We start from the raw sequence: 27,830 nt of genomic DNA, 5'->3' as shown, positions 1-27,830 counted from the left end.
GTGACTTCTTACAAACTTTTAATAAGGCATATGGGAATTTCTAAGGACATTCATATTAGCCAGCTTTTAAATTTTTCTTCCAGATTACATTGATCCTGTAATCTAATTGAGGTTATATGGCATTCCTCAGGTAGAGGCATATGTGGGGCTTAGAATTCCTCACACAGTGTCAGAGAAGCAGAAGCCCTGCTAATGAAGGGAGTCACCCTTATTGTGCCAAGCACAGAGGCTATCTAGTTATGGCAGATTTTGACTTTTAATTAGCAGAGTTTTCCCAAAATTTATTTCTATTTCAAACTGAGCCTTTCCAGTATGTTTAATTTTCTAAAACACTTATAGTCCCTCACAAAGCAGCCTTACGTACCTGACAGAAAGCTCTCCAAGTATTCAAGCACCTCTGTGGACTGGAAAGGGCTCATTCCTGCTTCACTCAGGCATTATCAAACAGTGCCTATTAGCTTAGTGTAAATGTAACTCTTATTGACCAGTTGTAAATGTTGTCTCAGGCTTGCTGCTGAATAAACATACCCTTTCTAGCTTATATCTCAACTCTGACTAGCTGGTTCAATTCAGTTGTTCTGGCCCAAACTCCCCTCCTACCTGACCGATTCAGTCTGACTCTTCTCAGCTTCTCACTGAATTGCTCTGCTTGACCTCAAACTAACCCTGACAATCTGTTCTAATCTTCTGGCTATATATATATATATATATATATATATATATAATTACATATTTTCCTCAATTACATTTCCAATGCTATCCCAAAAGTCCCCCCCCCCCTTCCACTTCCCTACCCACCCATTCCCATTTTTTTGGCCCTGGCATTCCCCTGTACTGGGGCATATAAAGTTTGCAAGTCCAATGGGCCTCTCTTTCCAGTGATGGCCGACTAGGCCATCTTTTGATACATATGCAGCTAGAGTCAAGAGCTCCGGGGTACTGGTTAGTTCATAATGTTGCACCTACAGGGTTGCAGGTCTCTTTAGCTCCTTGGATACTTTCTCTAGCTCCTCCATTGGGGGCCCTGTGATCCATCCAATAGCTGACTGTGAGCATCCACTTATGTGTTTGCTAGGCCCCTGCCTAGTCTCACAAGAGACAGCTATATCAGGGTCCTTGCAGCAAACGCTTCCTAGTGTATGCAATGGTGTCATCGTTTGGAGGCTAATTATGGGATGGATCCCTGGATATGGCAGTCTCTAGATGGTCCATCCTTTTGGCTCAGCTCCAAACTTTGTCTCTGTAACTCCTTCCATGGGTGATTATTTCCAATTCTAAGAAGGGGCCAAGTGTCCACACTTTGGTCTCCATTCTTCTTCAGTTTCATGTGTTTTGCAAATTGTATTTTATATCTCGCTATACTAAGTTTCTGGGCTGGAGAGATGGCTCAGCCGTTAAAGGCTAGGCTCACAACCAAAATCTTCTGGCTTCTTATTCTCTGGCTTTAACTACCTCTGCTGACCTACACTGTATGAACTGTGCAAACTGAACAGAACTTACAAATGAACTCAACTGGACTGTAGGAGCTGCACTGACTGCACTGACCGACTTTCGCCCTGTGCCGTTCTTAAGCAGCTTCTCTTTCCTGTGCTGTTGTCTTGACTGTTGGACATATCCTATCTCTGAGACATTCTGTCAAATCTTTTTCTGATTCTTCACTTTGTCTGCCCCTCAGACTACTTCACTTTTAAATATGGCTCCTTCCTTCTATAAAAAATTTTACTTTAAAGTTGTATAATAAAGGTGTGTCTTCATTCCAGCCAGAGGGATTAAGGGTGTGTCTGTATTCCAGCCAGATCACACAGACCTGGAAAGTCTTTGGATGTGAGTTCCCTTTGCCAGAGCAGCCATGTTGCTGAATTAAAACTTCTCTACAGCTTAGTCAAAAAAAAAAAAAAAAAAAAAAAAAACAGCCCTTGAGTATTTCAAATCAAAATGTCAAGATTACTATTAGTCAGCTTACTTTAAGTGTTTTAAGTTAAAAGAAACCTAGAGTATCAGATTTCTTAATGTGTCAGATTCCTCTTAAATCTTTCAAAGATTATAAACATGTTTTACTCTTGGTGCAGGGAAGAGACAGCCATTTTGTTTATGTACCTTGAATGCTTACGGTCCTATCAGGACTCTGCACCCAGAGACTGTCGATGGCTCCGTACACTTTCTAACCGCCAAAGCCATCCCAGCTCTTCCTCATAGTCTTCAACTACCAGTTACCAGGAGATGAATGCAAGCATTTGAAAAGCGCTGGGGGATTATGGGGGATTACGATCTCCCTTCCCCTAACCATGTGCTTACTAGGCTAGACTGACCACTTGTCTTTCCCCCTGAATCTCTGTCTAAGATTAGGGGCACTCTTTAGTATTCCAGATAAGAAAAGAAATCTGCAACATGTTTGTCATTTCCTGTGGTTGTCTGGGCTGAGGACATGAAATTCTATCCAACAGCTTGAGAGCAATATTAAAAAATGATGTAGTATCAAAGTCAATGATAAATATGTTTACTGTAAGAATTCAGATGTGGCGAGTAGATGGAGCGGTGTGATTAGCATTCAGTGGACTACCTCAGCTTGCCTTTTCAAGCTAACCAGGCCTGGAGCATCCACAGTGTGCCAAGCATGTGTGTGCTTCACCCATTCTCAGGAGGAATTTCACACCTTTGAAAGTATTTCTGATATACAGAATTTGAAAAACAAATTCCACAGAGGAGAATATAAAAGTCACTTAGCAACCAACACCATCACAAACAGCACGGGGCCAGTGAACATACAGCTTTATTTCTTGTTATTTGCTATAATATTATTTTCTTGCCTAGTTTGTTTCAACCAGACACTAGTGATGTGTACCTAATTGTCTTTCAGTAACAACATTCAGTTAATATAAACAATGATTTATGCTTGATGTCATCCTGAATTTATAATAATTTGGAAACTAGAGAAAATGACTTTTAAGGAATCAATGTAAGGAGCTTACTTAAACATAGAATTTAAGAGAAAAAAGATCTCCACTACTCACAGTAAATCCATAAGTGATTGTAAAATTTGGGGTGTTGCAGAATGTAAACCAGGCACATTTTATTTTCATAAAATGGAGAAGCAGCTTTGGGGAGGTGCTTTCTTCTGTGTGGGTTACAGAGAGCAACATCCAAGGTGAGATCTTGGACTTTGATGTACAGGGTTGCTGTGCAAAGCGTACACCTAGTCCATGAGTCTGCTTCTGTAACTGAAAAGACATATAGATGAAAGAATTATAAATACCTTTTATTTACAAAAGCTATAAATTCAAAAGTTAAAGTTTATTATTTTACATATTTCTCAATTTGTACTTTGTTTATTTGTTTTTGAAAAATAAGATTTCTAAAACAGCTGTGTACAGCTTCACTCTGGACTGGACATACTGGTGTCTCATACAGGGTAGATTCAGAACGAGGAAATATTGAGTAGAATGATTTGGGTAAACACTTTACACTATAAAAGAAACAAAGAGTCAACCCCTTTGATGTGGTAAGTGTCTCAGTCTGTGGGCATATGCCTCCAGAGAACGCTTAGTTTTCAGAAGCTGACTGTGTGAGGGTCTCTCAGCACTGCTTGGTTTCTGAAGCTAACATTTCATTTTGGAGCCATTTCCACACCTCATCTCTGTTCCTCACTCTCCTGGACTGGCTTCCATTATTATCTCCATTCATATTTTCTCCCATCCTTGATACATTGCACACAACTTAAGAAACTACAATTATCCCAAGAGGGTTGTTTTTCAAGTCTGTGCAGTGACTGGATTTGCTGTATACCCACAGAGTGTAAGCTCAGGCATCTCAGAGGGACTGTCTCCATAGCAAACATTCTCATCCTCCCAGCTGAGATTGATGGGCTTTAGATCGCTCTTCCCCTTGGCAGTGCCTAGAGTCTCCCAGCCAGTGAGTGCTTTACTTGTGTGCAGGGGACTCTTCAGTGGTTTGCTTCTCTGAGATCTCTGCCTGCACCTCCTTTGTTCTCTGGCAACAGGTTTGTGCCCCAAAGTTAATGTTTGCCAGATGCTGGGTCTGCGAACATCAAATATTGTCTGTACCAACAAGGGCCGTGTTGAAGTTATGAACTTGACAAATGCTGGTTGAGAGTTTATGATGTGGTCACATTTTGTTAGTTCCTTCCACATTGGGAATAGTGGTGACTGGAGACTGACCACAGACCCTGGTGGGAATGCTAGTCTGTCCATTTCTATACTACTCGGAGATTATAAAAAAATGAAAAATGCTTTTGAGGGATCAGAAAGTTTGGTCTGCAATTTTCATATATAATTGGACTTTGTATACAATATAATTCAATACACATTATGAATTATCCATCCACTAATTTGTAGGCATATTTTATTCAGAAATGCTAACAACATATTTTATTTAATTATCAAGAAAAGGTACATTATATACATTCACATTAAGAACACTCTTATATAAAGACTATATTTCATTCACTGTCACATAAATGTTTACAGAAAATTCCAAAGTACTTTACCTCTAGCATTGATATCTATGTTATGTAGTCTTCAATATCCTATCAGACAGTTGAAAAGTACTGATTTAATCAATCTGTAAAAAAATATTTCCTAACCTTTCAACCTCTTTTTCCTTCCTTCCTTCCTTCCTCCCTCCCTCCCTTCCTCCCTCCCTCCCTCCCTCCTTTCTTTTCTTTTCTTTTCTTTTCTTTTCTTTTCTTTTCTTTTCTTTTTTCTTTTCTTTCTTTCTTTCTTCCCCCCCTCTTTTCTTTCTTTTTGCTTCTTTCTGTCTTTCTTTTTTATTTTTATTATTGTCTTTGGCTTACTTCTGTTCATATTCTGAAGCACAGTGTTTGCAGATAGTTATTTATATGTATGAATTCACTGGCTCATTCTAGTGCGAAATAGGTCATTCTGGAACAGTGAGAAATGTGATTGCTGAATTTCAAGCAGTTTTTGCTGCTCAGCTGGATCTGAAGCAAAAGAAAGGGGGTCAGGGCAGCACTTGTTGAAGATTTCTTGTTGCCATTGTCCAGGAGCACTGCTGAATGTGGTGTCTTCTCTGTGCTTAGGAAGAAGGGAGAGGGTTCGGCTCTGAGGTTCCCAGCGGCTGGCACATTTTGCTAACTACTTACTGATAAAAGGAAACATAAAAGATCACCTTAATTAACAGGATGAAGGATTTTTTTCCTTAAATGATTAAGTATAGTCAGCACAAACATGCTACTTTTAATGGACTAAAATACTGTGGAAGGATAGAAACCCAATACAGAATTAATGAGTGACTATTCTCATCAAAAATGACAAAACCTTTAATAAAACAATGAAAATACCTTGGAAAAAATATATTATTAATATTTTGAAAAATGAAATTAGTTAACCCAGTGCCTTCTTACCCTGTGTGGAAATGAACTTGCTAAACCGGAGTTATGTTTAAGCAGTTATCTATTTGCAAACTTAGTTAAGGATCCATCAATTAAAATCTAATTTGCATTATCAAGGGGTTATAAATCCATACATTACTTCATAGGGTTTTTTTTTTGTGTGTGTTAATAACAGCTCTAATAAACTATAATCTTTTTCATTAGTATCTATTTTAGAAATTTCTGATGTTCTCTATTTGGAAATACTCTTATTCTATTTTTAATTATTAATATACATGGTTTCTGTATTTAAAAACAAGTATGTATTATTGAAGAATTTATTTCAATTTAAGCTCAAAGAAAGGACCACATAAGAGATTAATTCAAAGTATGCTTCAGGTTCTGGCTGGGTGTTCTTGAATCAAGTGGTTTTTCTCGTATGAATTTTAAAGCAAGTGAGTGAATGAGCTGACAGAGCAGCAGGAGCCCTGCTTGGCTGCTCAGGGAGGCGGCCTCACCATCAGAGCAGGTGGAAACAGTCACACCTTCCTGCCTGGGCCCTAAGATGCTTTACCACTTTGCTGACCTGTAAGTCAGAGGAAAATAAAGCCATTAAATCTACTACATGAAAGCCCGTTAGACGAAAATCTTTGCTATGAAGCAGAAATCCTTTTTTCTACGTTTTCAACAGGGTCGGTGTGTTGTTACCCCCACTCTCACCACCATAACCCATATGGGCTTAATGAACTGAGTATCATGAAAGTGATTGTTATAAATGTAGTAGCAATGTTAAAGGTATGGCAAAATCATGCATTTCAATCCTACATTATTGTTTTCCTATATTTGTTTTATTAAATGTATACAGAAGTATAGTTGAGTAGTACTGCATGCCTTAGAAGCTTGGGAGTAAAATACATAGTTCTCTACTTTGTACGTGCAATAATTTTTTTCTTGATTATAGGTGAGGATCTTGTGACAAAAGATAGGTTTACAAGAGAAAAGTACTTTCAGTTTTGTTCAGTACAGCAGCCTTCAAAATGAAGCCCTAATGAAAATAGGAAGCCAGTGTGTCTTTTTTGTGCTAGGTTTGATGAAGAAGAGGATTGTCATGGAGTTGTGTGCAAAGGAGGTATGACCATTGGTTATCAACTTGGGGGGACTTTTCAAGGCCTGTTTGTTCAGAAACTTTTTTGGTGTCTCTGTGTCTTCAGAGATTAGAATTCCCACTTTATCTGGAGATGGGAGTGTTCTTCTCACTCCAGCTCAGGGGAAGCTCAGAACACTTCTTTCCAAGCTTTGTGATAAGCTTCCAAGCAGATTTGGGTAAGGAAACCCAGAGATGACATCTATTCTTGGTGATTGCTCAGATACTAAGGCACCATATTTGAGGAAATGCATTCTAACAACCATGAGTTCCCTGCAGTGTTCTTTACCCATCAGTCCCTGCAGTGTTCTTTTCCCATCAGTCCCTGCAGTGTTCTTTTCCCATCAGTCCCTGCAGTGTTCTTTTCCCATCAGTCCCTGCAGTGTTCTTTTCCCATCAGTCCCTGCAGTGTTCTTTTCCCATCAGTCCCTGCAGTGTTCTTTTCCCATCAGTCCCTGCAGTGTTCTTTTCCCATCAGTCCCTGCAGTGTTCTTTTCCCATCAGTCCCTGCAGTGTTCTTTTCCAATCAGTCCCTGCCGTGTTCTTTTCCCATCAGTCTCTGCAGTGTTCTTTTTCCATCAGTCCCTGCAGTGTTCTTTTCCAATCAGTCCCTGCAGTGTTCTTTTCCAATCAGTCCCTGCAGTGTTCTTTTCCCATCAGTCTCTGCAGTGTTCTTTTCCCATCAGTCTCTGCAGTGTTCTTTCTCCATCAGTCCCTGCAGTGTTCTTTTCCCATCAGTCCCTGCAGTGTTCTTTTCCCATCAGTCCCTGCAGTGTTCTTTTTCCATCAGTCCCTGCAGTGTTCTTTTCCCATCAGTCCCTGCAGTGTTCTTTTCCAATCAGTCCCTGCAGTGTTCTTTCTCCATCAGTCCCTGCAGTGTTCTTTTCCAATCAGTCCCTGCCGTGTTCTTTTCCCATCAGTCCCTGCAGTGTTCTTTCTCCATCAGTCCCTGCAGTGTTCTTTTCCCATCAGTCTCTGCAGTGTTCTTTCTCCATCAGTCCCTGCAGTGTTCTTTTCCCCTCAGTCCCTGCAGTGTTCTTTCTCCATCAGTCCCTGCAGTGTTGTTTGCTCTCTGTTTCCAACAGTGCTATTTACCTCTTATGCCTCTGACTTTTGGAAGACAAGTCTTTAGGGGAAGCAGACAGGAAGATGCTGTGTCCTAGAACAGCCTGGCTTCAAGATACAGACTTAGGATTCATAGGAGACCTCCACTCGGTGCTGAAAAGACTGTTTAGGACGGTTTCATTGCAGTAGGAGAACCATACTGTTATGTTAAGTGTTCACTAACCTTTACTCATGTCTTTGACTAAACATAAGGATCTAGTTGTTATCTGAAAATGTAATGGCTGCACTCATTCATGGATCCATCTGTCACCCTTCAGACATTTTAGACACTCAACTCAGAGGCTATACGCATGAGTGATCCAAAGAACTTATAGTACTTGATAGCTTTCTGAGAACTTTCATTGAGTTCATCTGAATATTTATGCATTTATTCAGCAAATACCTTGTAACCTTCCTATCCTTAGCACTCTAGCTAGCCCAGTAGGCAAATGGAGACTCTACGTCTGGGTCAGCATCCAGTAGATGCATGTAAGTGAACAAGCAAGAACACTGGTCTCCACCAGGCAGGGGCTATAGGGGAGAGGGTGTGCAGCTGAAGGGTGTGCATTCTTCTGTAGGACGATGAAGCTTCCCTTCATGGAAGAGATGGCACGAGGTAAAGAGTAAGCCATGGAGATAAACGGGACAGCAGGGGCTAACTACATCCTTGAAACAGGAGCATACTGGTGTGACACAGAAAAGAATTTGCGTAGCCAGAGCAGAGCTGGTGAGCAACAGGCAAATTCTATTTCTGTCCTGTCCTGGCAGTCTGATGTATATCCCACAAAAATTATTTAGGATTATGATTTACATTACTTAGGACATGTACTCATCGTATATCCTGAAAGATAACCTGAAAGATACACAGTGAGCAGGTAGCTTTGGGGAAAGGATGGAAGCAGAGAAGTCAGGGATGGGTAAAGTTGTAAGAGAGGTGGCAGTAATGTGAATTTTGGTGGTTGCAACAAAAGTTATGGCAGGCGGTTGGAATGTTTTGAGAATGCAGCCAATAGCATTTACTGCAAAATCATTGTGGGGCTGAGAAGAGGAGTCAGATGTCTTGGCACACACTCTGTTCCTGAGATGATCAACATGGCAGCTAAGCAGTGGAGGTTTCGGGTGCTAAGTAGTCTCCCAAGCTTATTTGTTTCAGAACCAGGTAAGATATAATTTGTAAGATTTTCCCAGGCCATTGCTTCTTTTCTTTTTCCTTAATTTCAAAGGAGGGAGGTGGGAGGCAAGGCACTGTTCGATATAGTAGAATTCTGACCATAAAGATAATTTACTATTTTGTCACTAAAATGACTATAGAAAATTTCACTGTTGCTTTGTTTTGAAGATCTGTGGTCAGAATTCTATCTAGATCTGTTCTTTTACAAATATTTCTTTCCCACTTGATGGAGCCTTTACTAAGTAGGACCGGGTAGATGATTGGCAATTGCATGCCAGTGAGAGAAAGGGCCACTTAAAGAGGGACTCTTACACACCAGAGGCAGAACAGAACAGAACTGAGAAGTGAAAATGTAAAAGAATTCCATTTAGTGGTGGAGTCTCTGCGGCCTATTGTTCCCTCCAAGAGGATGGTCTCAACCTTCCTTTCCCGGCTAGGCAGAGGGGCTTGGGGATTTAGCTCAATGGTAGAAAACTTTCTAAGGCCCTCAGTTCAGTTTTCAGTTAAAAGAAACAAAACAAAAAATGGAAAGAAAAACAAACCTAAGAAACCCAAAGTTACTAGCTAGAGGGGCAGAGGATAGTTGGATGGTTTGAGTGCAGCCAAGGAAAGTAGCAGATTGTCACAGCAATCTAGTTTCTCCTCCTATTCTGTCTGGGTGCCTGCCAAAGTGAAGGCTGACCTTATTCAGCCCTCAGTTGGGCTCTGGTATATATTTTAGTAGGGCTGTTAGCTAAGGAGTGAGGGGAAGGAACTCTGAAGCTAGAACTGGCTTTGAGCTCTGGCTGACTGCTTTCTACTTGAGGGGTCGTGAGTAGATCTTGACCTGTATGAACCTCAGTTTCCCACAGTGTGAAGCAACATCATCAGGCCTTTACTTTTTGTGATGACTCAGCAAATTATATGAAAAAATATATTTTCCTTTTCACCTCTGACTTTTTTATTCTCACCTGTGCACATTTTTAGAGATAGTAATTTTGATTTGATAAAATAGAGTTGAGTTCTAGGTGGCCCTTCTTCCTTTGTGACTGTTATGAATATCAGTAGTTGTGTCAACAGAAAAGAATGAAAGCTGAGCTCCTATTTTGCCCTGTCTCGTTTGAAGGAATTTTGCAGTTAAATCTAGGGTGAGCAGTGAAGTGTAGAGACCATTTCTGCAGACACTTGGGTTGAACATGCCTCTTTATGTTCTAGCCTTTAAAGCCGTGTCCCACATTTCCCGTTTACACTTAGAACTCTGCAGTGTATCCAGGGTAAGCAGTGCTTGCTCCCTGCCTTCTTTGTACTGAAAGGCAACCCTGAGAACATATGTGAGGTCTCATGTCACAATCCCAACAGGCAGACTTCCATACTGCAGCTTTGAGCAATTGCGATTCATTGAGTGAAGCCAAGCTGGCACTCCAGCCTTCTCTCCACCTGCTTCACTCTTTCTGAGCCACCACTGCCATTGCCTGTTATTCTCTATCTAGCATTGAAGGTCCATTCCAGTCTGCTCTATGAAATGACTTTTCTCTCCATTCATGAGAATTCTTTTTGTTTACGGTCACTTTTCATTATAAGTGAGAACCAACCTTCCCCCCACCCTTGCCCACCAGAACTTTGTGAAGAGATTAGTTCTTTTGTTCCACAAAGGTCCTATATGTATCTTTCTGCTTACTTGTAAGTGTGTGGTCAAATCCATCACACAAACAGGACCAGGCAATGTGAGCAGTGCACATATTTTTCTGCAGGACTACATGTCCTCATATACTGCACTCACTGAATCCTATCCTCACATCTGCTATTTGGTTCCCCTTGAACTTGTCATGTGTGTTTGTCTTCTGATGAAAATAAGCTTCTTGGAAGGCAGAAACCACATCTTAAGCTCTTGAGCTTTCCTTTGCTATCAGAGACGCACAGAGGCTGGTTGTATGGGGTACTCCATAAGCATTGCACATTTAATTGGACATTTTGAGCCTGTAGCTTACTTAGATTGATGTTCTACAAATGCAGAAGTCTTAGAAGATTGATTAATTTCTTTATTTTAAATGCAGGTCATCTTTCTAGTGAAAGTGACATTGAGCAAGACAATTACATGTAAATTAATATTTAGAGTGAAGGAATGGATCCAATTGATGAAGGAAGATGAGGAAGCCTATCACAGGCAGAGTGGCTTACACAGCTTACTTTGAATATCAGAGAAGGAAAAGGAAAGAGAACGTCAACACAGAAAACCGTGGAAGTGACTCGCTCAGAGACCAAGAAGGCTGAGTGGTTGGAAACTTTTTGATGAGTAAAATACAGAGAGTTAATATAAAAGTTACCTAGGACAATTGCTCCTCCTAACTACAATAGAAGCCACAGTGGCTTCCAAAACTCTGAAAAGAGAGAGAAACCTTGTGGGAAATAAAAGAGAAAATATCTTCTTTGTCCGTAGATAGTTGAAATATTTGGCTACAAGATTATAAAATGCATGATAAAATACACAACCTGACATAAAAGGGAAGACATTTTTTTCTCACCAGATTTGTTTCCTTTTGGATTTAATTACTTTCTTAAGTCATTATCAGTATTGTTTTATAGCAAAGACTCATATTGAAGATATGAAGTCACAGAGTACTTACCAAAATAATCATTTGAACAAGAACAGCAACAAATATGTTGTTTGTAGTCAGAGGCCATGACTTGGCTTTCTGCATTTTCAAATGAAGGGTGAATTTTGAAGCTCTTTGCCACTGAAAAGTGGAAAGATCAGAGCTTCCAACTGTCAGCTGCAGGAAGCGGTGTGGAGCTGTAGAGGGTGAACTCCTAACTCCAGGTTACTGCTGCACATCCTGGGAAGCTGCCAAGATGGGCCTCTGCTCTGACTGCTCCAAATTCTCCCCCAGTGAATTCACAGCTGATGGCTTTAAGCGGAGCACAGACAGAGTAACTGGCTCACACAAAATAAAAACCTTTAGAGGCAGGAAAAATGATGTATTCATCCTTTTTCACAACATGTTATACACATTTGCAAAGCACTCAGTAATTCCGAAGGCAAATATCTCCCCCTACGATCGGCTTCATTGCGGTGTTTACAACATACTTTACCGCTCCCCATTAGCAACTGTTATGACTTCTGTTTACTCTCTCAAGTCTGCCTTACGTTCGTCATAACAGTAAATATCACTGACAGAAAAAAAGACATGAGAAAATTTTTTTGTCATACGATTTTTCTGTCTCATAAAAGGTGTTATTTACATATTTCTGCTACATGTTCTTTAGATGTTTAAACATTAGTGATATCCAAAGAAAATGCATTCCTGAGGGGTGTTTGGCCTGAAGTATATTCTCAGGAAGGTTTTCATCTTCTGAGTTTTATGGTTGGCAGAGTACACCAGTGCAGACTGGGCAGTGGTGAACTTAAGTAGGCGTACTAAGGACAAGATCCCCCCTGCCCCCCCAGTGGCTGTGGCCCAGCCTCTGTCTCCAGATGCATAGAGCTGAGTTGCCTAGAGATCCACCCTTCACCATGTACACTTCAAATCAAAGCTCCAGTGTGAGCATTGTTCTCTCTTTATAGCTATAGAAACAGTGGCTCAGATATAAAGATCTTGACTTAAGTTCCAGGGAATGTTGAAATCAAGATAGATTCCAGTCTTCGTGATTGGAAAGCGATTTCCTTACCACATTCTTGATTTGTTGCCTCGATTCTAAAAATGGGAGAAATAGAGCTATTTTAGTCAAATGAAGTTAAACTCGTAATAATTTATTTTCCTAAGTTGAAACTGGAAATAATTTGGGGTTAACAACTTTAGTTTTCAAAAACAGTATATGTTACTTCTAACTTTGCGTGTTTGGGTGCTGGGATGTCTGATACTGTCATACAGCTTTCCATATTCCATATCCCCAAACCTCACTCTTTAAAAATGGAACTGCACGGCTGTAGAGATGGCTCAGCAGTTAAGAGGACAGGCTGCTCTTCTAGAGGTCATGAGTTCAATTCCCAGCAACCACCTGGTGGCTCACAACCATCTGTAATGGGATCTGATGCCCTCTTCTGATGTGTCAGGGATAACGTTCTCATATACATAAAAGTAAATAAATAAACCTTTAAAAACAAAACAAAACCAAAAACCAGAAATGCTTTAATTTGTAATGGCCACCTCTCAGAGGAAAAAAATTAAAAAATAAAACATGGTGTGTTTAACCCGCCATCCTTCAGATGATATGACAGGGTACAGTTCAGATGGACTCAGCTCATCTCACAGGAGCCCCAGCAACTTGTACTATGGTCTCACCCTGGGATATATGTTAGATGTGCTTTATTTTCTGATGTCTGTCTTGAAATGCAAACAAAATGTGTGTGTGTGTGTGTGTGTGTGTGTGTGTGTGTGTATGCAGCGGATATATGGATATATAGATATATCTCTATATCTCTCTCTGTCTCTATCTCTATCTCTGTCTCCGTGTCTGTCCATTCCCATTACATTTCTCCTGGATTTTTGAGTGCTGTATATAGGGCACCACAATTCTGTATTGTTAGTAGCTTTGGTGATTTTTCTTAATTAATGTAAAAGCCACTGGTTAGTATAATTGGAGAGTAGAAGTTGGTGCTTTCAATCTAGTATTTCCCCCATTGTATGTACAGTTAAGAACCACGAGAAAAGCATGCATGGAAAATTATGAACACAGTGTCTTTTCTAGATGACTAAGCATTTTCTCCTCTTTTGTGTTGGTTAATGTTGAACTAGAGCAACCCGGTGCATCAGTTCAGCTCAGAAGCCGTTTTCTAAACGAGAGGAATTGGCTGGGGACCGTTTCGCTAATAGTTACTGCCAGCAGCTGGATCCTGCATACAAAACACTTGTTCATGTTTTCCTTGACCTGCTTTGACTGGGCCTGGTGCTAACTTAGTACTGAATGGGTTCAGTCTGGTCTTTGGCAAGCATCATTTGGAGTAATGAATAGTATAACATCCAAAGGCTTAAATGCCCTGGCACCGGCCCTGTGTCAGTATGCTGAGCTAACCATGGCATTGTTCGGAAAGAAGGCCCTGGGTCTCTTTGGAAATAGAATCTTGGCTCGCGGACAGAGGTCTGTGTACACACATCGGCCTTCTCTGTGCTCTAGCTATGGCACTCATTCACAAGGAGACTGTGGAAGCAGAGTTCTGAAGAGGTTCTTGAGTGCCTCTGTGTACACCCCAAAAAGTAGCTGATAGAAAAACGGTATAGACCTACATTTTTATTTCTGTGAATTCACATCAAAGGCTTCAGGAACAACCTCCCTAAACTGGAGAGCAGCGTTGACACTCACTGCTTCTGCTCCTCCAAATCTCTCACCGAAAGCTGTTTTAATCACAGATTTTTGCTGTGGAACTTCGGATGTTCCGATTTTTTATGTTTACTGCTCCATCTGTATTTGTAGTGAAAGGTCTAAATTTGTCTCAGTTCATCTCCACTCCGGGACTGGTGGGATCTCATGAGCACTTCCCCCTGAATGCAAAGACACGAAGGAATGTTTTCAGCGCAAAGACCGAATGTGACATAACCACTTGCCTTTCTTTTCTGATTCTTAGTTTTGAAAATGGAATGTAAATTTCACAGTTAGAGTCTGTCAGAATGTACCTGAAGAATCTGGGCACATTACCATCATAGAAAGTCACGGAAACTCCTTGATGTGGATATGTAAATTACCCACAAGTGTGCATTTAAAATATCTTTATCCTGTGTTCCAAAACAAAACTGACAGGGTGCGGGTAGTTAGATAGAACCATGCAAAGCTTTCCTAGTTGAAATAGTTATGATTTTGATTTTTCACAAAACAATGATGAAATAGAAATATAATGGAGTAACTATGGCTGTTTGTTTACACAGCAGTTTGGGGAAGGGGAAGCAGGCCAGCACAGCCAGGAGTAGTCACGCATTGTGTCCTGGAAGTTGACTTATCAGCTTTCCAACAAACAAACACCAGTTCTCATAAGCTCCCCCAGTTGTTTTCCAGCAATTGAAGTTCTGTCATTCTATTGTGGCATCCGACTTAAGAGATGAAAACTCTCCAAACCCTGTGGTTTGTCACCACACCAGCTCTTACCGTGAGTAAGATAAAGCTGGCTTCACTGTTGACTAACTGGCCTCACTAAAGGCAGGGCTGGATTGGAGAAAATAGGTTCCTGCCACATGTTCCTGAGGTTGGTTGAAATAACACAGAGATTACCAGAAAGTCATTATGACACCTGCTAGATAACAAGTTGTTCATTTCATTAGCTAGTTTATCTATGCTATGTGGGATAGAGGACTAGAACTCGGGGAAACCTCGAATTTCTTTGTGAGTTGTTTACTAAAATAATTTATTTAAATTTTACATAGGTTGAATTTCTGCCACATAATGGGCATAAATGTTATTTATTCCTTTCTTCTTAACAATGGAGGAAATGTTAAATAAATGTCATGTGCTGTGATAGAAAATTTGCATCACCCTGAATTCTGATCTCAGCACTTTTTTTAAATACAGGTAGCATCTCTTTACAGTATAGTGTTATTTTGAGGTCTTCAAAAGTAGGGTTGTGGTAAACACTCTGAGAACATTATGGATATAAAAACACTTGGTTCACCCAGTTTGGACATGTGATGGTTGTTTGTTTGTTCTAACTTTGTGATACAGACCTGACTTTCATAGTCAGGAGCTTGGGTACCTGCTTCAGCATCATGGACACTGGGATTCCAGATGTGAACTGTCACCTGTGACTTTACAATTTTCAAAGGTAGCCTTGCTAGGTAGGCTAAACTGAGCTTCAACTTGTGTAAGTGCCGGGATGACAGCAGACGTCAGCATTCACCTTTAAGTAGTTCAAGTGTTCACGATGAAGCAGAGCTGGGGATATATTGTCATGTTTAGCCAGAGAAGCTTACCGTTCTTGGGTTTTCTCTTGTGACATTCGGTAGAACTATTTTTCTAGAAGTTCTTAAATGCTTTGGTCCATTCTTAGAACTCCAGCCCTGAGATAATGTTGAGGCAGATTTCTCGTGGTTTACCAGACAGCTTTCTGTCTTTACTTCTGTCAATTTTGATATAAAGCTTCCAAATTCTAGCTTTTAAATCCATGCAAATGGTCCGCAGTAGTACCTGCAGGCAGCTTTGTGCTCTGAACCACAGGCCAATTTTCCCCTTGAAAGAACTTGTAGATACTGTCCTTCGGAATGAGTTGAAGAGATAGAGAGAGAGGATCTTGTCCATTAAACAAATGGGAGAGGGGTGGGGTACAGTGGAAGTCCCCACTTCCTTTCCTTTAGACAATGTCTACTGGTTACACCGTCACGTGCTCGTCTGGGGACCCTTTTCCTTTTTATAGGAAGCTTCATCGGGTAACAATTTTCCACCCTTATACAGTGACTATACTCACAGGTGTTCTGACAACTCTCTAGATACAAAATGTGTAGAGATACATAACTAATTTTACCATCTTGATCAGAGTAATAGTCCTATGATCTTTTTTTTTTTCTAGAATGGATTTTCCCTTATGATTTACCCTTATTTCTTGATCATCTTACCGGGCACAGTGCACTCAATTTGTATAGGACTGTGCGAGACAAAGCTCATGTTCTGACTGCAAGGATCATGTTGGTACCTACCCTTTAGGAAACTTGCCAGTCAGAAATTAGGGAGCCGGTTGTTTTATTCCTGTGCTGCTGTCCGAGAACTCATAAGCAAGCACAGATTTTAAGTTTTAGATAGATATTTTATTCGAGCATGTCAGAACAAGTGACCAGGACTTAGAGAGCAGCACGTGTGTCCCTGCATTTAAAGGAGCATATCTGTCCCTGAATTAAGGACTCTGAATCAGCATCCTGAAGGTGTGATTTTTGAAGTATTTAGTGTCTTTTAAAAAAAAAAAAAACAGACATTTACAATATACTTGAAAATAAAGAATAAAACAGAGATGCCCCACTGAGTTAAATATTTCAAATCTTACTATATTTGCTTACTCTTAGGTCCACCCACTTAATTCTTGAGGTCTGCAGATAATCTTTACAAATATAAATGCAACAAAATGAGTAAATAAAAAAAAATTTTAAAAAATGGGCAGCGTAAGCCTGTGAATCCACAGGTAGGGAGAGAAGTCCTTCCAAGACGCCAGAGTGATGTACTGTTTTGTCTTGCCCACAGGCGGCCCTCAGGGAGTATGTAGCAGGGTAAGTTGCCTTCTCAGCTGTCCACAGTGAATCCTGCCAGGAGCTCAAAGGAAATCATTAGTCATTCTTTGATGCTCATGCTAGTGGCTTGCTTCTCCAGAAGGTGCACTTTACTTAGCAAAGAAACCCGGGCGGGGCTGTACCACTTACCTTCTGGGAGAAAAAGACTAACACACTCATTTCTACAATTTCACTTTTTTTAAAAAATAGAGTGAAAGTTTCATTGGGAACAGCATTATAAGGGTTGATTATAAAATCTGAAATAAGGAAAATTTTAAATATTTACGAATTTTCTCAACAAACTGTCAAAATTGAATTTCAGTGTACCTTTCTTGAAGGAATACTTAGACGTAACACATTTAAGAAATCTATATATGAGAAAACAACGTTTTAACTGTTAATATATTATTTTTCTGACACCGTGGTTTAGAAATGTTCCTATCCAGTTCTGTGGCTGTCTCTCTGAATAAGAACTTAAGGTTTCTTATGTCTTTATGGATTTTGAAGATAGAACAAATGATACTAAAGTCAGCATATGGGTTCATAGTTCCTTCATACTTGATAGCAAAATAAGAATAGTCAAATTCTTTAAAAGATCAATTCTAATTACAAGCAGTACGTACAATAATAGTTACTCCCTATTTTCAGTGTGTTCCTGTTGGAGAGTATTCATCCTGTGGGGATATAATCGAGAAGATATTTTGGGGGAATTCATTTGATGAGACCTGTAAATGACTCTTGGAAGTAGAAAGAAAGGTTGTACACTCGTGTAACGTTAGGCTCACTGTTGAGTTACTGGGGTCTACTGTTCACTCCTCTCAGGACATCCACCTTTCCTTGCCTCAGTAAGGAGTATCAGAAAAACAATAGACTCGTTCTTCCAGACATAGATTGATCTAAATGAATTGGAGGAAGCTTTGTAGAGTTAGTCTTATCTTTAACCACAACAAATCTACTGTAATTTTAAACCAGAAATTAACATTAGATTCAAGTCAATTTGAGTATGTAAAACATATGGAACTGAAAACCACAGCATCTGAAGCCACACTTTCCTCAGCCTAGCAGATGGCAACAAAGAAGCAAAGCCAATGTCACAATATGAACAGAAGAAGAGTTTAGTCCCGTTTTTTAAGGCAGAGGTGTGTGGTGTTTAAGTTAACAAAAGGAAATATGTTGTTGTAAATTATTTTTACTCTTGCTAAACTAAGTATTTTATTTTGCTAACCATACATTTAAACTACATTATACTGTACAGAAAACATATTAAAAATTCAGAAGAATTCATATATAGACCACAACACAGTTGAACAGAAATTCATTTAATCAAATTGCACGTGGAGAGAATTCATTGACTTCTGTTAGCAATGCATGGTTTCCTAGGACCCGCGCTGCTAATCCCTGTTAGATCCGAGGGAATGTGTACATGTTTGTGTATAAGGTATGGGCAGAGCCGCGATTCCTGATCCTGTCCTCAAGAAGGATATTTCACAAAGTATCAGAGAATAAGTGAGGTTTACATGAAACAAATAGCAGTGAGGCACATACCAACAAGAAATGTGCAGTCAGGTCTGCAGTGCGCATAACAAAAAACACACAGTCGGGTCTGCAGTGCACATAACAAGAAACTCACAGTCAGGTCTGCGGTGCACATAACAAGAAACTCACAGTCAGGTCTGCGGTGCACATAACAAGAAACTCACAGTCAGGTCTGCAGTGCACATAACAAGAAACTCACAGTCAGGTCTGCGGTGCACATAACAATGAGAAGCACAGTCAGGTCTGCAGTGCACATAACAAGAAGCTCACAGTCAGGTCTGCAGTGCACATAACAAGAAGCTCACAGTCAGGTCTGCAGTGCACATAACAAGAAACTCACAGTCAGGTCTGCGGTGCACATAACAATGAGAAGCACAGTCAGGTCTGCAGTGCACATAACAAGAAGCTCACAGTCAGGTCTGCAGTGCACATAACAAGAAGCTCACAGTCAGGTCTGCAGTGCACATAACAAGAAGCTCACAGTCAGGTCTGCAGTGGGCAGGGTGCTGGAGGAGAAGGGATCCAGGCAGACCCCACTCCAACTGAACCACATACAAAACAAGACCGGGAAACAGGGAAATGAGCTTTCTGTTGCTGTGATTTTTGTCCTTTAAGTTAAAATGTATGTAGCATTTACTCAAGAGTTTATTCAAGAAAGATGTCATTTAAGCAGTGGCAAACTCGCTGAAGTATGGGAAGGACCAATAACCGTTAATTACTATTGGTGGTGGTGGGAGGTTTATGCCGTGTCCTCTAGAGAGCAGTTGCGATGCACTGTGAGCCTCAGCTCTCACAAGTGCTTGTTGTGGTTGCTTTGCTTTTTCCTTATAGTTTTTTCCAGGTTATACATTGCAGAGTTAAAAAAAAATCCCGCTTTGCCTTAGATGAGTAGTTGTAGATGGTAAGACTTTTACATTAAAGCTTAATTGATTTTAATAGCTTTCTTCTTAAGTTTGTTTTAAATGTCTCTCTACACTAAGGAAACAAACAGAAAGCAAAACTTGGGAGATGGGAGTTAATTCACTGGTTATTTTAGCATATGGATAAAGAGTATAGTTTTGTATTATTGCTTAACAGCCTACAACATACAGTCAGGTATTTGAAAACTCCAGATGTACAAAACCCCTCATGGAATAAAATTGCAAGGCACGTGTCTCTGCTCTGGAGGCAGAGGATGCTAAAGTCTCTTGCAATAGGCAACTTTAGTCAGAGCCTCTGATAATTTATTCTCTGAGGGTTAAAAAGGTCACCTGTGTAAAGTTCTCCTGAGTTCAAGCTGTATACAATCACAAGGACAAGCTGCACGAGGCACAGACATGTTTTTCCATAGAGTCATAAAAACAGTGAATTGTGTGCGCTACATCTAGGAGGAACACGAAAACAGTCCAAGAACAATTTGTTGTTTTGAGGAAATTGTGGTCACCTCAGTCATTCTTAATTTTTTTGGACGGTTGGGGTGGGGTGGAGTCCTCCATTCTTGGACCATGTTCTGACCAACAGTCTCAGACTCCAGTTCCTAAGCAAAACTTGGTCCTGCTACCAGAAAGACCAGTGCACAGTGTACAGACTGCTTGTGAGGTGCTGCATATCCATAGGGCCTACAGCAGTGTGCTGCTTTAGAGCCTCGAGTGGGGCTGTGAACGCCAGAAGCTGCTCACAAAGATACCAGACAGGGCAGAGAAGAGACTAGATTACAAGTCCAGAGAGAAGAGGCCAAGAATTCTCAGTGGTAAAAATCACAGACAGAATGTCAAGGGCATAGGAATGTCTGGAAGAAGTCGACAAGATTTAGTTGATAGGTGTCTGCAGGTTTTTTTTGATATGAATGTCTCCGCCAACTAGAGCAAGAAATGTCCTGATGAGATGAAGATAGAAAGCATAAATGGCTGGTTCATCCAAGCCATTCACACCCTCACCTATATTCAAGAAAACATATATTTCTAGCATCTTACTGTTAAGTGAATTACCATCTGTAGTATTTTAAAATAGGTTTACTTAAAAGAATATTGCATCACAGCAAATTTTGGTTAAAAATCTTACCCTGAAAAATGTGTTACCTAGATTATACATGTTACATTATGTTATTATGTTACTATGCATATTATATTGTGATTATTATCTCCTTTAATATGAAAAGTGAAAGGATGAAGTGCTGTCCATTGCTATGTTTAAAGTTATGTTTGCTAAGATTAAAAGATTACTTGATTGTGAGGGCGCTATGGCCTCGGTGGCTACTCCACACTGCAGGCACTGTGAGGAGGAGGGGTCGAGATGGAAGAAGTAGTTAGTTCATGGGAAGCCGACCTGCAATCCTACATCTGTGTCTGGCCCCTCTCCATCACTCTCACTGCCCCCTGGCTATCATGCTTTGCCACCACCATAGCCGTTCAGCATATTTGTGCCTTGCCATGAGTGGACTCAAACCTGCAACAAAGACAGAATGGATGTTTTTCTCCTCGGTCTGATTATTTTAGGCATTTTTTTTCCATAGGTAACTAACACCATGGATCCAACCAGGCAGAAGTTTGGAGCAAGTTTTGCTTGTTAGAATATTCTTCCTGGTGAAATAGACTTACTCTTAGTTTCTTGTGGCTCCCTCACTGTTGCAGGCCAGCTCTCCAGTCAGGTCGTTCTGTGCAGCCATGGTTGACCCTGAAGAAGTCATCAGCTAAGGCTGTATGCTGCCTCCAAGTCAGTGAGCCTGGGTCCATGCGTGAAGGGAGATTGGCTGTCTATCTCCACCCCAGTGCATTGTAAGCCTACTCTTAATTGACTGAACTCTTTTCATATCTTAACTTTGAGTTGAATTATCTCTATGACAAGCAACAAGAACAACTCACACTCATTCAGTCAAGGACTTAACTGGTTCTTGTGAATAATCTCAGAAATTGAGTAGGTTTCAGATTTTCCTTCATTCTGTAATTCCAGCTCCACCCTCTGAGATTTTTCATTACTCAATTCTCTTTGATGAATGGGCCTTATTCTCTGATGTGACCAAGTGCAATGGTTCTCCACTGTATAGCATATGATCTGTAGCAAGATGGAGAATCTGTTGTTAGGCAATTTTTGTACAGACTCAGCCTTGATGTAGGTCAGAGTAACTAGAGAAGGCTAGGTGGCTAAACCTAGACTCCACCCTCTACTCTTGGGTCTAGGGTGAATTCATCTTCTGCTAGGTACCCATGGCCTGCAAGTAGATGCCAGGCAGGGCTTGTGAACGAGGGAGAGGAAGATACCTAGAAATCATGAGACAGAGTTGGGGATAAACATCTCTGGCTGTCGGGCTGCTGTATTGTAGTGACTGGCGCTTCTTGGTCTTTGGCTGTTGCATGGAGCTAAACTTAAACTTGTTAGCTGTAAAGCTGTCTCAGAGTTGGACATCCACCTGAGGGAGGCAGGGCACAGGACTGGTAATCAAAACTTGAAATTGATGTTTGACTTTCATCTTGTCTGTTTTGTTCTGGTTTACCTCCGGGTGAAGATAATAATCAGGAAAAATGAGGAATCAAGGAGTTTAGATAATTCAAGGTGTGGGCACAGTTAAGTCCCTAAAAGCTGACTTTTGGGTCAATTTGCAACTCTAAGGATAAAAGAAAAATGAACACAACTCCCTCACCTTGAGCTGCATTGAGATGTTTACCTGCTGTAGCGAGATGCTGTGTTCATTCTGGGCACCTGCTGTATGGAAGGGAACTAGACCCTAGGAAAGTTTCATTTGCTTATGAGAGTTTATTTTATTTCATTTTTGTAAACTGACAGCGCTTGATTGCCATGCCTATACTAAATGGTTAAGATTGCAGAGTGACACTTATTAATTATACCAGATTTCTAGTTTTAATTAGAGACTCTCTTCTGAGACCAAACCTTTTACCATTAGGCTGGTTGAAACCTGTGAGATAAAAAGGGAGAGTTCTTTCAGAAAATTATTTACATGATTTTAATTAATGATTATAATCTCCATGGTCATTTTTGCAAAAGAGCATTTAACCTGTAACCACTTTTCATAATTTGCATTTTGCAAAAATATGTTGGCCCTGCAGGCTTACTGTCTTTCAGAGGTGTGCGTGTGTGTGTGTGTGTGTGTGTGTGTGTGTGTGTGTAACATGACAATTATTTTAGGTAAGTTTTATTTCACTCCCCTCACAGCCCCATTTCCTACCTTAACACCTGTTTCTCATGCAGAGCAAACCAATTGGCAGATAAGTAAAATTTGCTTTCTTTTTTCTTTTTTGCCAAGACAGAACATAGCCTTTGGCAAGGTTACCTTTGAAAACAGTTTTTTCCTGCAGAGACCCTATACAAGCAGCATCGCTGTTGCCAGGATCCTCTTCCTAATGAAGGGTCGCAGAGACGCTGTGTTCTTTCTCATTGCTTGAGGCATGAAGCACGGATGTGTAGCGTTTCTTCTGAGAAAAGGCACTCCTGCTTTTCAAACAGAAGCCAGCAGTTTAACCTTCCAGGAGGAAGGTCAGTGTTAACTTTTATTGATAATACAGAAGAAAGCCACTTTATAAGAATATGAAAGATGAGTTTTTTGCTAAGTAGAAATGACTAAACACAGTGAATCTTAACACCTTTTTAATAAGAATACTCCAGAACTCTTTTATATTTCCAAAATTGCTTTTCACCTCCCCTCTTACTGATTAGATGTATGCATTGGTGGAGACTTGGTAAGGACTCCGTGTGTACAATGATGTATTCTCAGTCATATATGGCTTCATGGTTTTTAGAGTGTATACATACCTCACAAACTTTTAAAAGGTATCTATGGATTTTTTTTCATAAACCCTGAGATTGAAGTTTTGTTTTACAGGTTGGCAAATCGTAGAGAGCAGGAGGAAGGGAGGGTGATCTTCCTGTGTGTCTGGTGAGACAGTCACTGCCTTAACGTCTGCTCTCTGTGACGGGGGTGTGGGCAAGCCATTAAGAAGCTTGCTTTATTTCCTTCATGCTAAGGGATGCTTTCCACAGTAAAGATTTTTCAGATTTCATCCCTACTTAAACATTGATTACTTTTCACTTTTTTCCTTATGTCTTTACCCATTCTGATCAATTTCCTAAGCTTTGAGCAACGCTTCTGTATAAGCTTGCATTCCTATACAAGGGTGAAATAACTAATTGTTTACTCTGCTAGAGAGCCTTGCACCTCTGTGTTGCACTGTCTGAATGGTGGGACCTTTGACATCAGAGCATAGTGAGAGGGTCATAGGTCACTGAGTATGTACAAGCCTTTTGCTTTTTCTTGAGTCCCTAGGCAGGCTGGAGTGACTCTTCAGGTTTCGTCATAGGATGTAATGTCTTCCTACATTCACTCCATCTTTTTGGTATTTCCTATATACATACATATACACATACATACACACACACACACACACACACACACACACACACACACACACACACACACGTGTGTGTGTGTGTGTTATATTACAATGGCTTACAGGCTGTGCTCCATCTAGTTCTACAATGGTTGTCTACCAAGGAATGAGTAGTTCAGTCCATGATGCTGGATGTCTCAGCTGGTCTTCAGTGTACCCAGAATTCTAAGAAGTGGGCTCTGCAGGCAGTAAAGGAGTGACTTGCCAGTGAGAGCGAGACAAGGAGGTAAAGAGAGCAAGCTTCCGTTTTCCATGTCTTTTATCCAGGCTGCCAGCAGAAGCTGTGGCCCAGATTACGGGTGGATCTTCCCAGGTCTAAGATCCGAATTAGAAGTGGGCCTTCCCACTTCAAATGAATTAATTAAGAGAAACCCCTCACAGTTGTGCCTAGCCATTTGCCTTTTTGTGAATTCTAGTTGCAGTCTAGTTGACAGCCCAGAGTAGCCCCCACACCTCCCATCAAGAGGCTCTCACCCAAGCGGAGCTGGCACCGGTGCCATGGCCAGGAACCTACACAGCAGACAGAGATGTAACCCTGTTTCCTGTACCCAGCCTCAGCTACATTGTTATGGTTACAGAAAGTGAATTAATGCAGCCACATTCTTCTTTTCTTAGAACACTACTTTAGAACAAATAAGTACTTTTTCTCCAATCCCTGATAACTTGTCACATAACTTGTCCTTAACTTCCTAGGAGGTGGAATTGCTTTCCACGGTGTTTCTAGTTTTAATTACCCCATTTAAATTATCATTTTTGATTCATAATAACATCTCTGTGGGGACTATGCAACTATATGTGTTAGATAACAATGAAAGGTGGGAATATACTGCTTTCATAGTTCCTGACACATACACTTACTCATTTTTATGAAAACTAGTGAACATTTTCTTACATTAGCAGTGACCATTTTATAAATATTATGTCTCCTCAAATTTTTATATTATTAGCAAATCCAAGTCAAGGAAACTTCTATATACCTGGAAAAAACACAGTACCAAAGAATTTAAATATAAGCTTGTTGTCAATAAATAATGTTCCAGTGTTTTAACTTAAAAAGAAATAAACCAAATGTCTTAGTTAAGATTTCTAAGACAGTTTGAGGAGGGAAAGGTTTGTTTGGCTTATACTTCCATATCACATTTGGTTTGTCATCAGAGAATGTCAGGGCCAGAACACAAGGCAGGAACACAAGTGTTGGCCTTGGGGGGATGCTGGTTACCAATTTTCTCAGGATTGACTCCACCCACATTGGGCTAGGTCCTCCCACTTTGATCATTAATCAAAGATCCCCACAAAATTGACTACAGGCCGTCTTCTGAAAGCATTTTTTTGGTTGTGATTCCCTCTTTCCAGATGCCTTTTTTTTGGGGGGGGGTAGTGGTGGTGGGGAATCAGGTTGACCAAAAAATCAGCTGGGATATCATATGTTAAATGTATGCCTATTATTTCCCTCAAGTTTCAGGCTCAAGTCCTGTTGTGTTCAGTAGACATTGTTTCCTTGGTGTCATGTCAGTCACCTCTGGCTCTTACAGTCTTTCTGTCTCTTCTAGACCTCTGAGCCAGCAGGGAGGGCTCTGTTGAAGACATCCCATTTAGTACTGAGTGTTGTAAAGTCCTTCCGTCCCTGCATCATGCCCAGCTGTGGGTCTCACTGTCACTTTCCCCCCCACTGCAAGAAGCTTCTTTGATATGAATGGAGAAATGGATTGAACTGCATCTCAGCTCAGTGTGACTACAGAGCGTCTCTGTAGACAGTGTGTCTGTAGACTGCACCAGACTCAGGAGTGGAGGTGGGCTAGAGAGGAAGGGCAGTTGGAAATATATAGGGGGCCCTGGGTCCACACCAAGATATAGAGTCCCCAGAGAATGGAGGCAGGTTGGGAAGGGGGTGGGGGGACCCTTCAGGCAGTCAGTGGTGTCAAAAGTCTATATGGCAAGATAGCTCTATTGTATTTCTACAGGAAAATAAGGCTTGAACTATAGTTAGTCCTTTTTTAAAGCCTCATTTATTTAATCAGCAGTTACATTTACTTAGTTTTAGCTTTTCTCAATTATGTTTGCTTTAAATCCTGTATGTTCATTTGCATCAGCCATATCACTGTTTCTCTGAGATCTATTAAATAACTCAGGTGCCTGCAGTCAGTAGGTGGTGGTGTTCAATTCTCTACAAAGTGCTGTGCAATATAGAAACACCATGCTTAATATCTGCCTCCCTACCTTGTTTCTTAATTGGATCTGTGCTCTAGGGGGGCATTAGGTTGAAGTGAACAACAGTGTGGGAACAACATTACATTCCTGGAACCCAGTCAATTAATCACACAACACATTTCAAAGGAATTACTGCTAAGTAATTGTTGTATAAATTAGGCCCATTGCAATTGCTGGGTAGTAAACAAGGTACACACTTGGCTTCTGCAACCTGCAATACTTACAGGCTCTCTCCCTCTAACCCCTGTGAGATAATCCTTAAAACCTCATTGCTGGCACCCACAAATAACTATTCATTTTTCAAAATAATCACATTGGTTATGTTTTTCCCTAGAGAGCCTATAATTACACATTTAACTTTTTAAAGCACAGGTTAATAATGATGGGATTTTTGAGTTTGAAGGTATTTTACTTTTCTCTAATGACTTTGTCTGGTCCTTGTATAATACTGAGATAATATAAAAATGAGCAAAGAATTCTTCCCATTTAATAGAATTAAAGCTCCACCCAGTGGTTTTCATCACACCAGATACATCAGTTCTGTTTTCATTTTTAACTAGGAGCCAACAGTTATATCTTGAGCTGTCTGTATTGTAGGAATGTATCCAACTTTCTGTAAAGGCCTCTTCTGGAAAGTGTTTTAGAATCACTTTACTTCATCTTCATCTGAATTATTTTTCCACATCCTGGTCAAAGCTGTTAATCGATGGCCTCCCCGTTCTCATGAAAGGGAACAGCCAAGATTTCTAGTAGGGATTCTTAATACATTTTGCTAAAGTTGGATGGTGTTATTCCTATATCACCATTGCTCAGATACCAATGGTGTTGACCCTCAGGTTTCTAAGATAAGAACAACAGAACCAAAACAGAGCAAAACCATGATGAAGGCAACTCACTTAAGTACCGTGTTTATTTCATTTGTGATCCACTGTTGCATAGGTTCCCATCCTGGTGGGAAACACAGAAGCAGGCAGGCACGGCGCTGCAACAGCAGCCAGGATCACAAACACTAGGCAGAGAGAGAGACACCTGGGAATGACATAGGGCTTCTGGGACTTCAAAACCTTAAAGTCTGCTTTAACAACTCACCTCCTCCAACAAGGCTAAACCTTCTAAACCTTCCTAAACAGTTCCACCAGCCTGGGACCAAGTATTCAAACTTGTGGGGACCGTTCCCAGTCAAACCACCATATCTCATTAGTGATTGCGATACAGATCAATCTAGTCTAGAGGAAGACCAGATCATGGAGATGTAGGGCTTCCTTCATGGTTTCAGGCTGTAGAAAAATATTTTTTGTAGGACTAGAAAGACAAAGGAAGAAAATAGGGCTTAGGATCTTGCTTTCCACTTTTTGGAATGAGTTTTCCTTTCCATGGAATACAGTAACTGGCACTAATACATTAGTTCAATGGGAATTTCTCTTGCATTCATCAGATGCTGACTGGATTAGACACATCTCCCTGCATTTCCACAGAATTCAACCTGATGGAATTCCTAGTTGGCCATTGCTTGATACTCATCTCTGTAAGGAAAAGTCCTGTCTTTACTGTTTCTTGACAGAGTCTGGAAGTTAAGTGAATAGGGATGTCAGTTACTTTTTCTGTTGTTAAAAACAAAACAAAAACAAAAGCAAGAAGAAAAAAAAAACCCACCATGAACAAAGCAGCTTATAGAAGAGTTTCTTTGGGCGTCTAGTTCCAGGTGGTTTGAGTGCATGATGGTGGGGCGGAGTCAGCAGCAGCAGGCATGGCAGCCAGAGCAGAAGCTGAGACCTCACACCTTGAGCCA

At 40.6% G+C, this 27,830-nt stretch overlaps 2 protein-coding genes across 3 annotated transcripts in view; both read left to right on the top strand.

Annotated features, from left to right (window-relative positions):
• Fbxl17 (F-box and leucine-rich repeat protein 17) overlaps positions 1-27,830 on the top strand; it is a 458,236-nt gene that overhangs the window by 205,016 nt on the left and 225,390 nt on the right. The window lies entirely within an intron of this gene.
• Gm41607 (predicted gene, 41607) lies at positions 1,372-27,830 on the top strand. Its single transcript, XM_017317745.2, has one exon. The coding sequence runs from the start codon at positions 6,740-6,742 to the stop codon at positions 7,652-7,654; it is 915 nt and encodes a 304-aa protein (XP_017173234.1). The 5' UTR covers positions 1,372-6,739; the 3' UTR covers positions 7,655-27,830.

This window comes from Mus musculus, chromosome 17 (genome assembly GCF_000001635.26).
Source record: "Mus musculus strain C57BL/6J chromosome 17, GRCm38.p6 C57BL/6J".
Taxonomy (NCBI): domain Eukaryota; kingdom Metazoa; phylum Chordata; class Mammalia; order Rodentia; family Muridae; genus Mus; species Mus musculus.
This window is presented reverse-complemented; position numbering and strand designations above follow the sequence as displayed.

Bases quoted from the DNA above. Each gene is read 5' to 3' on its own strand.
- Gm41607 (XM_017317745.2), top strand. From the start codon at position 6,740: ATGCATTCTAACAACCATGAGTTCCCTGCAGTGTTCTTTACCCATCAG.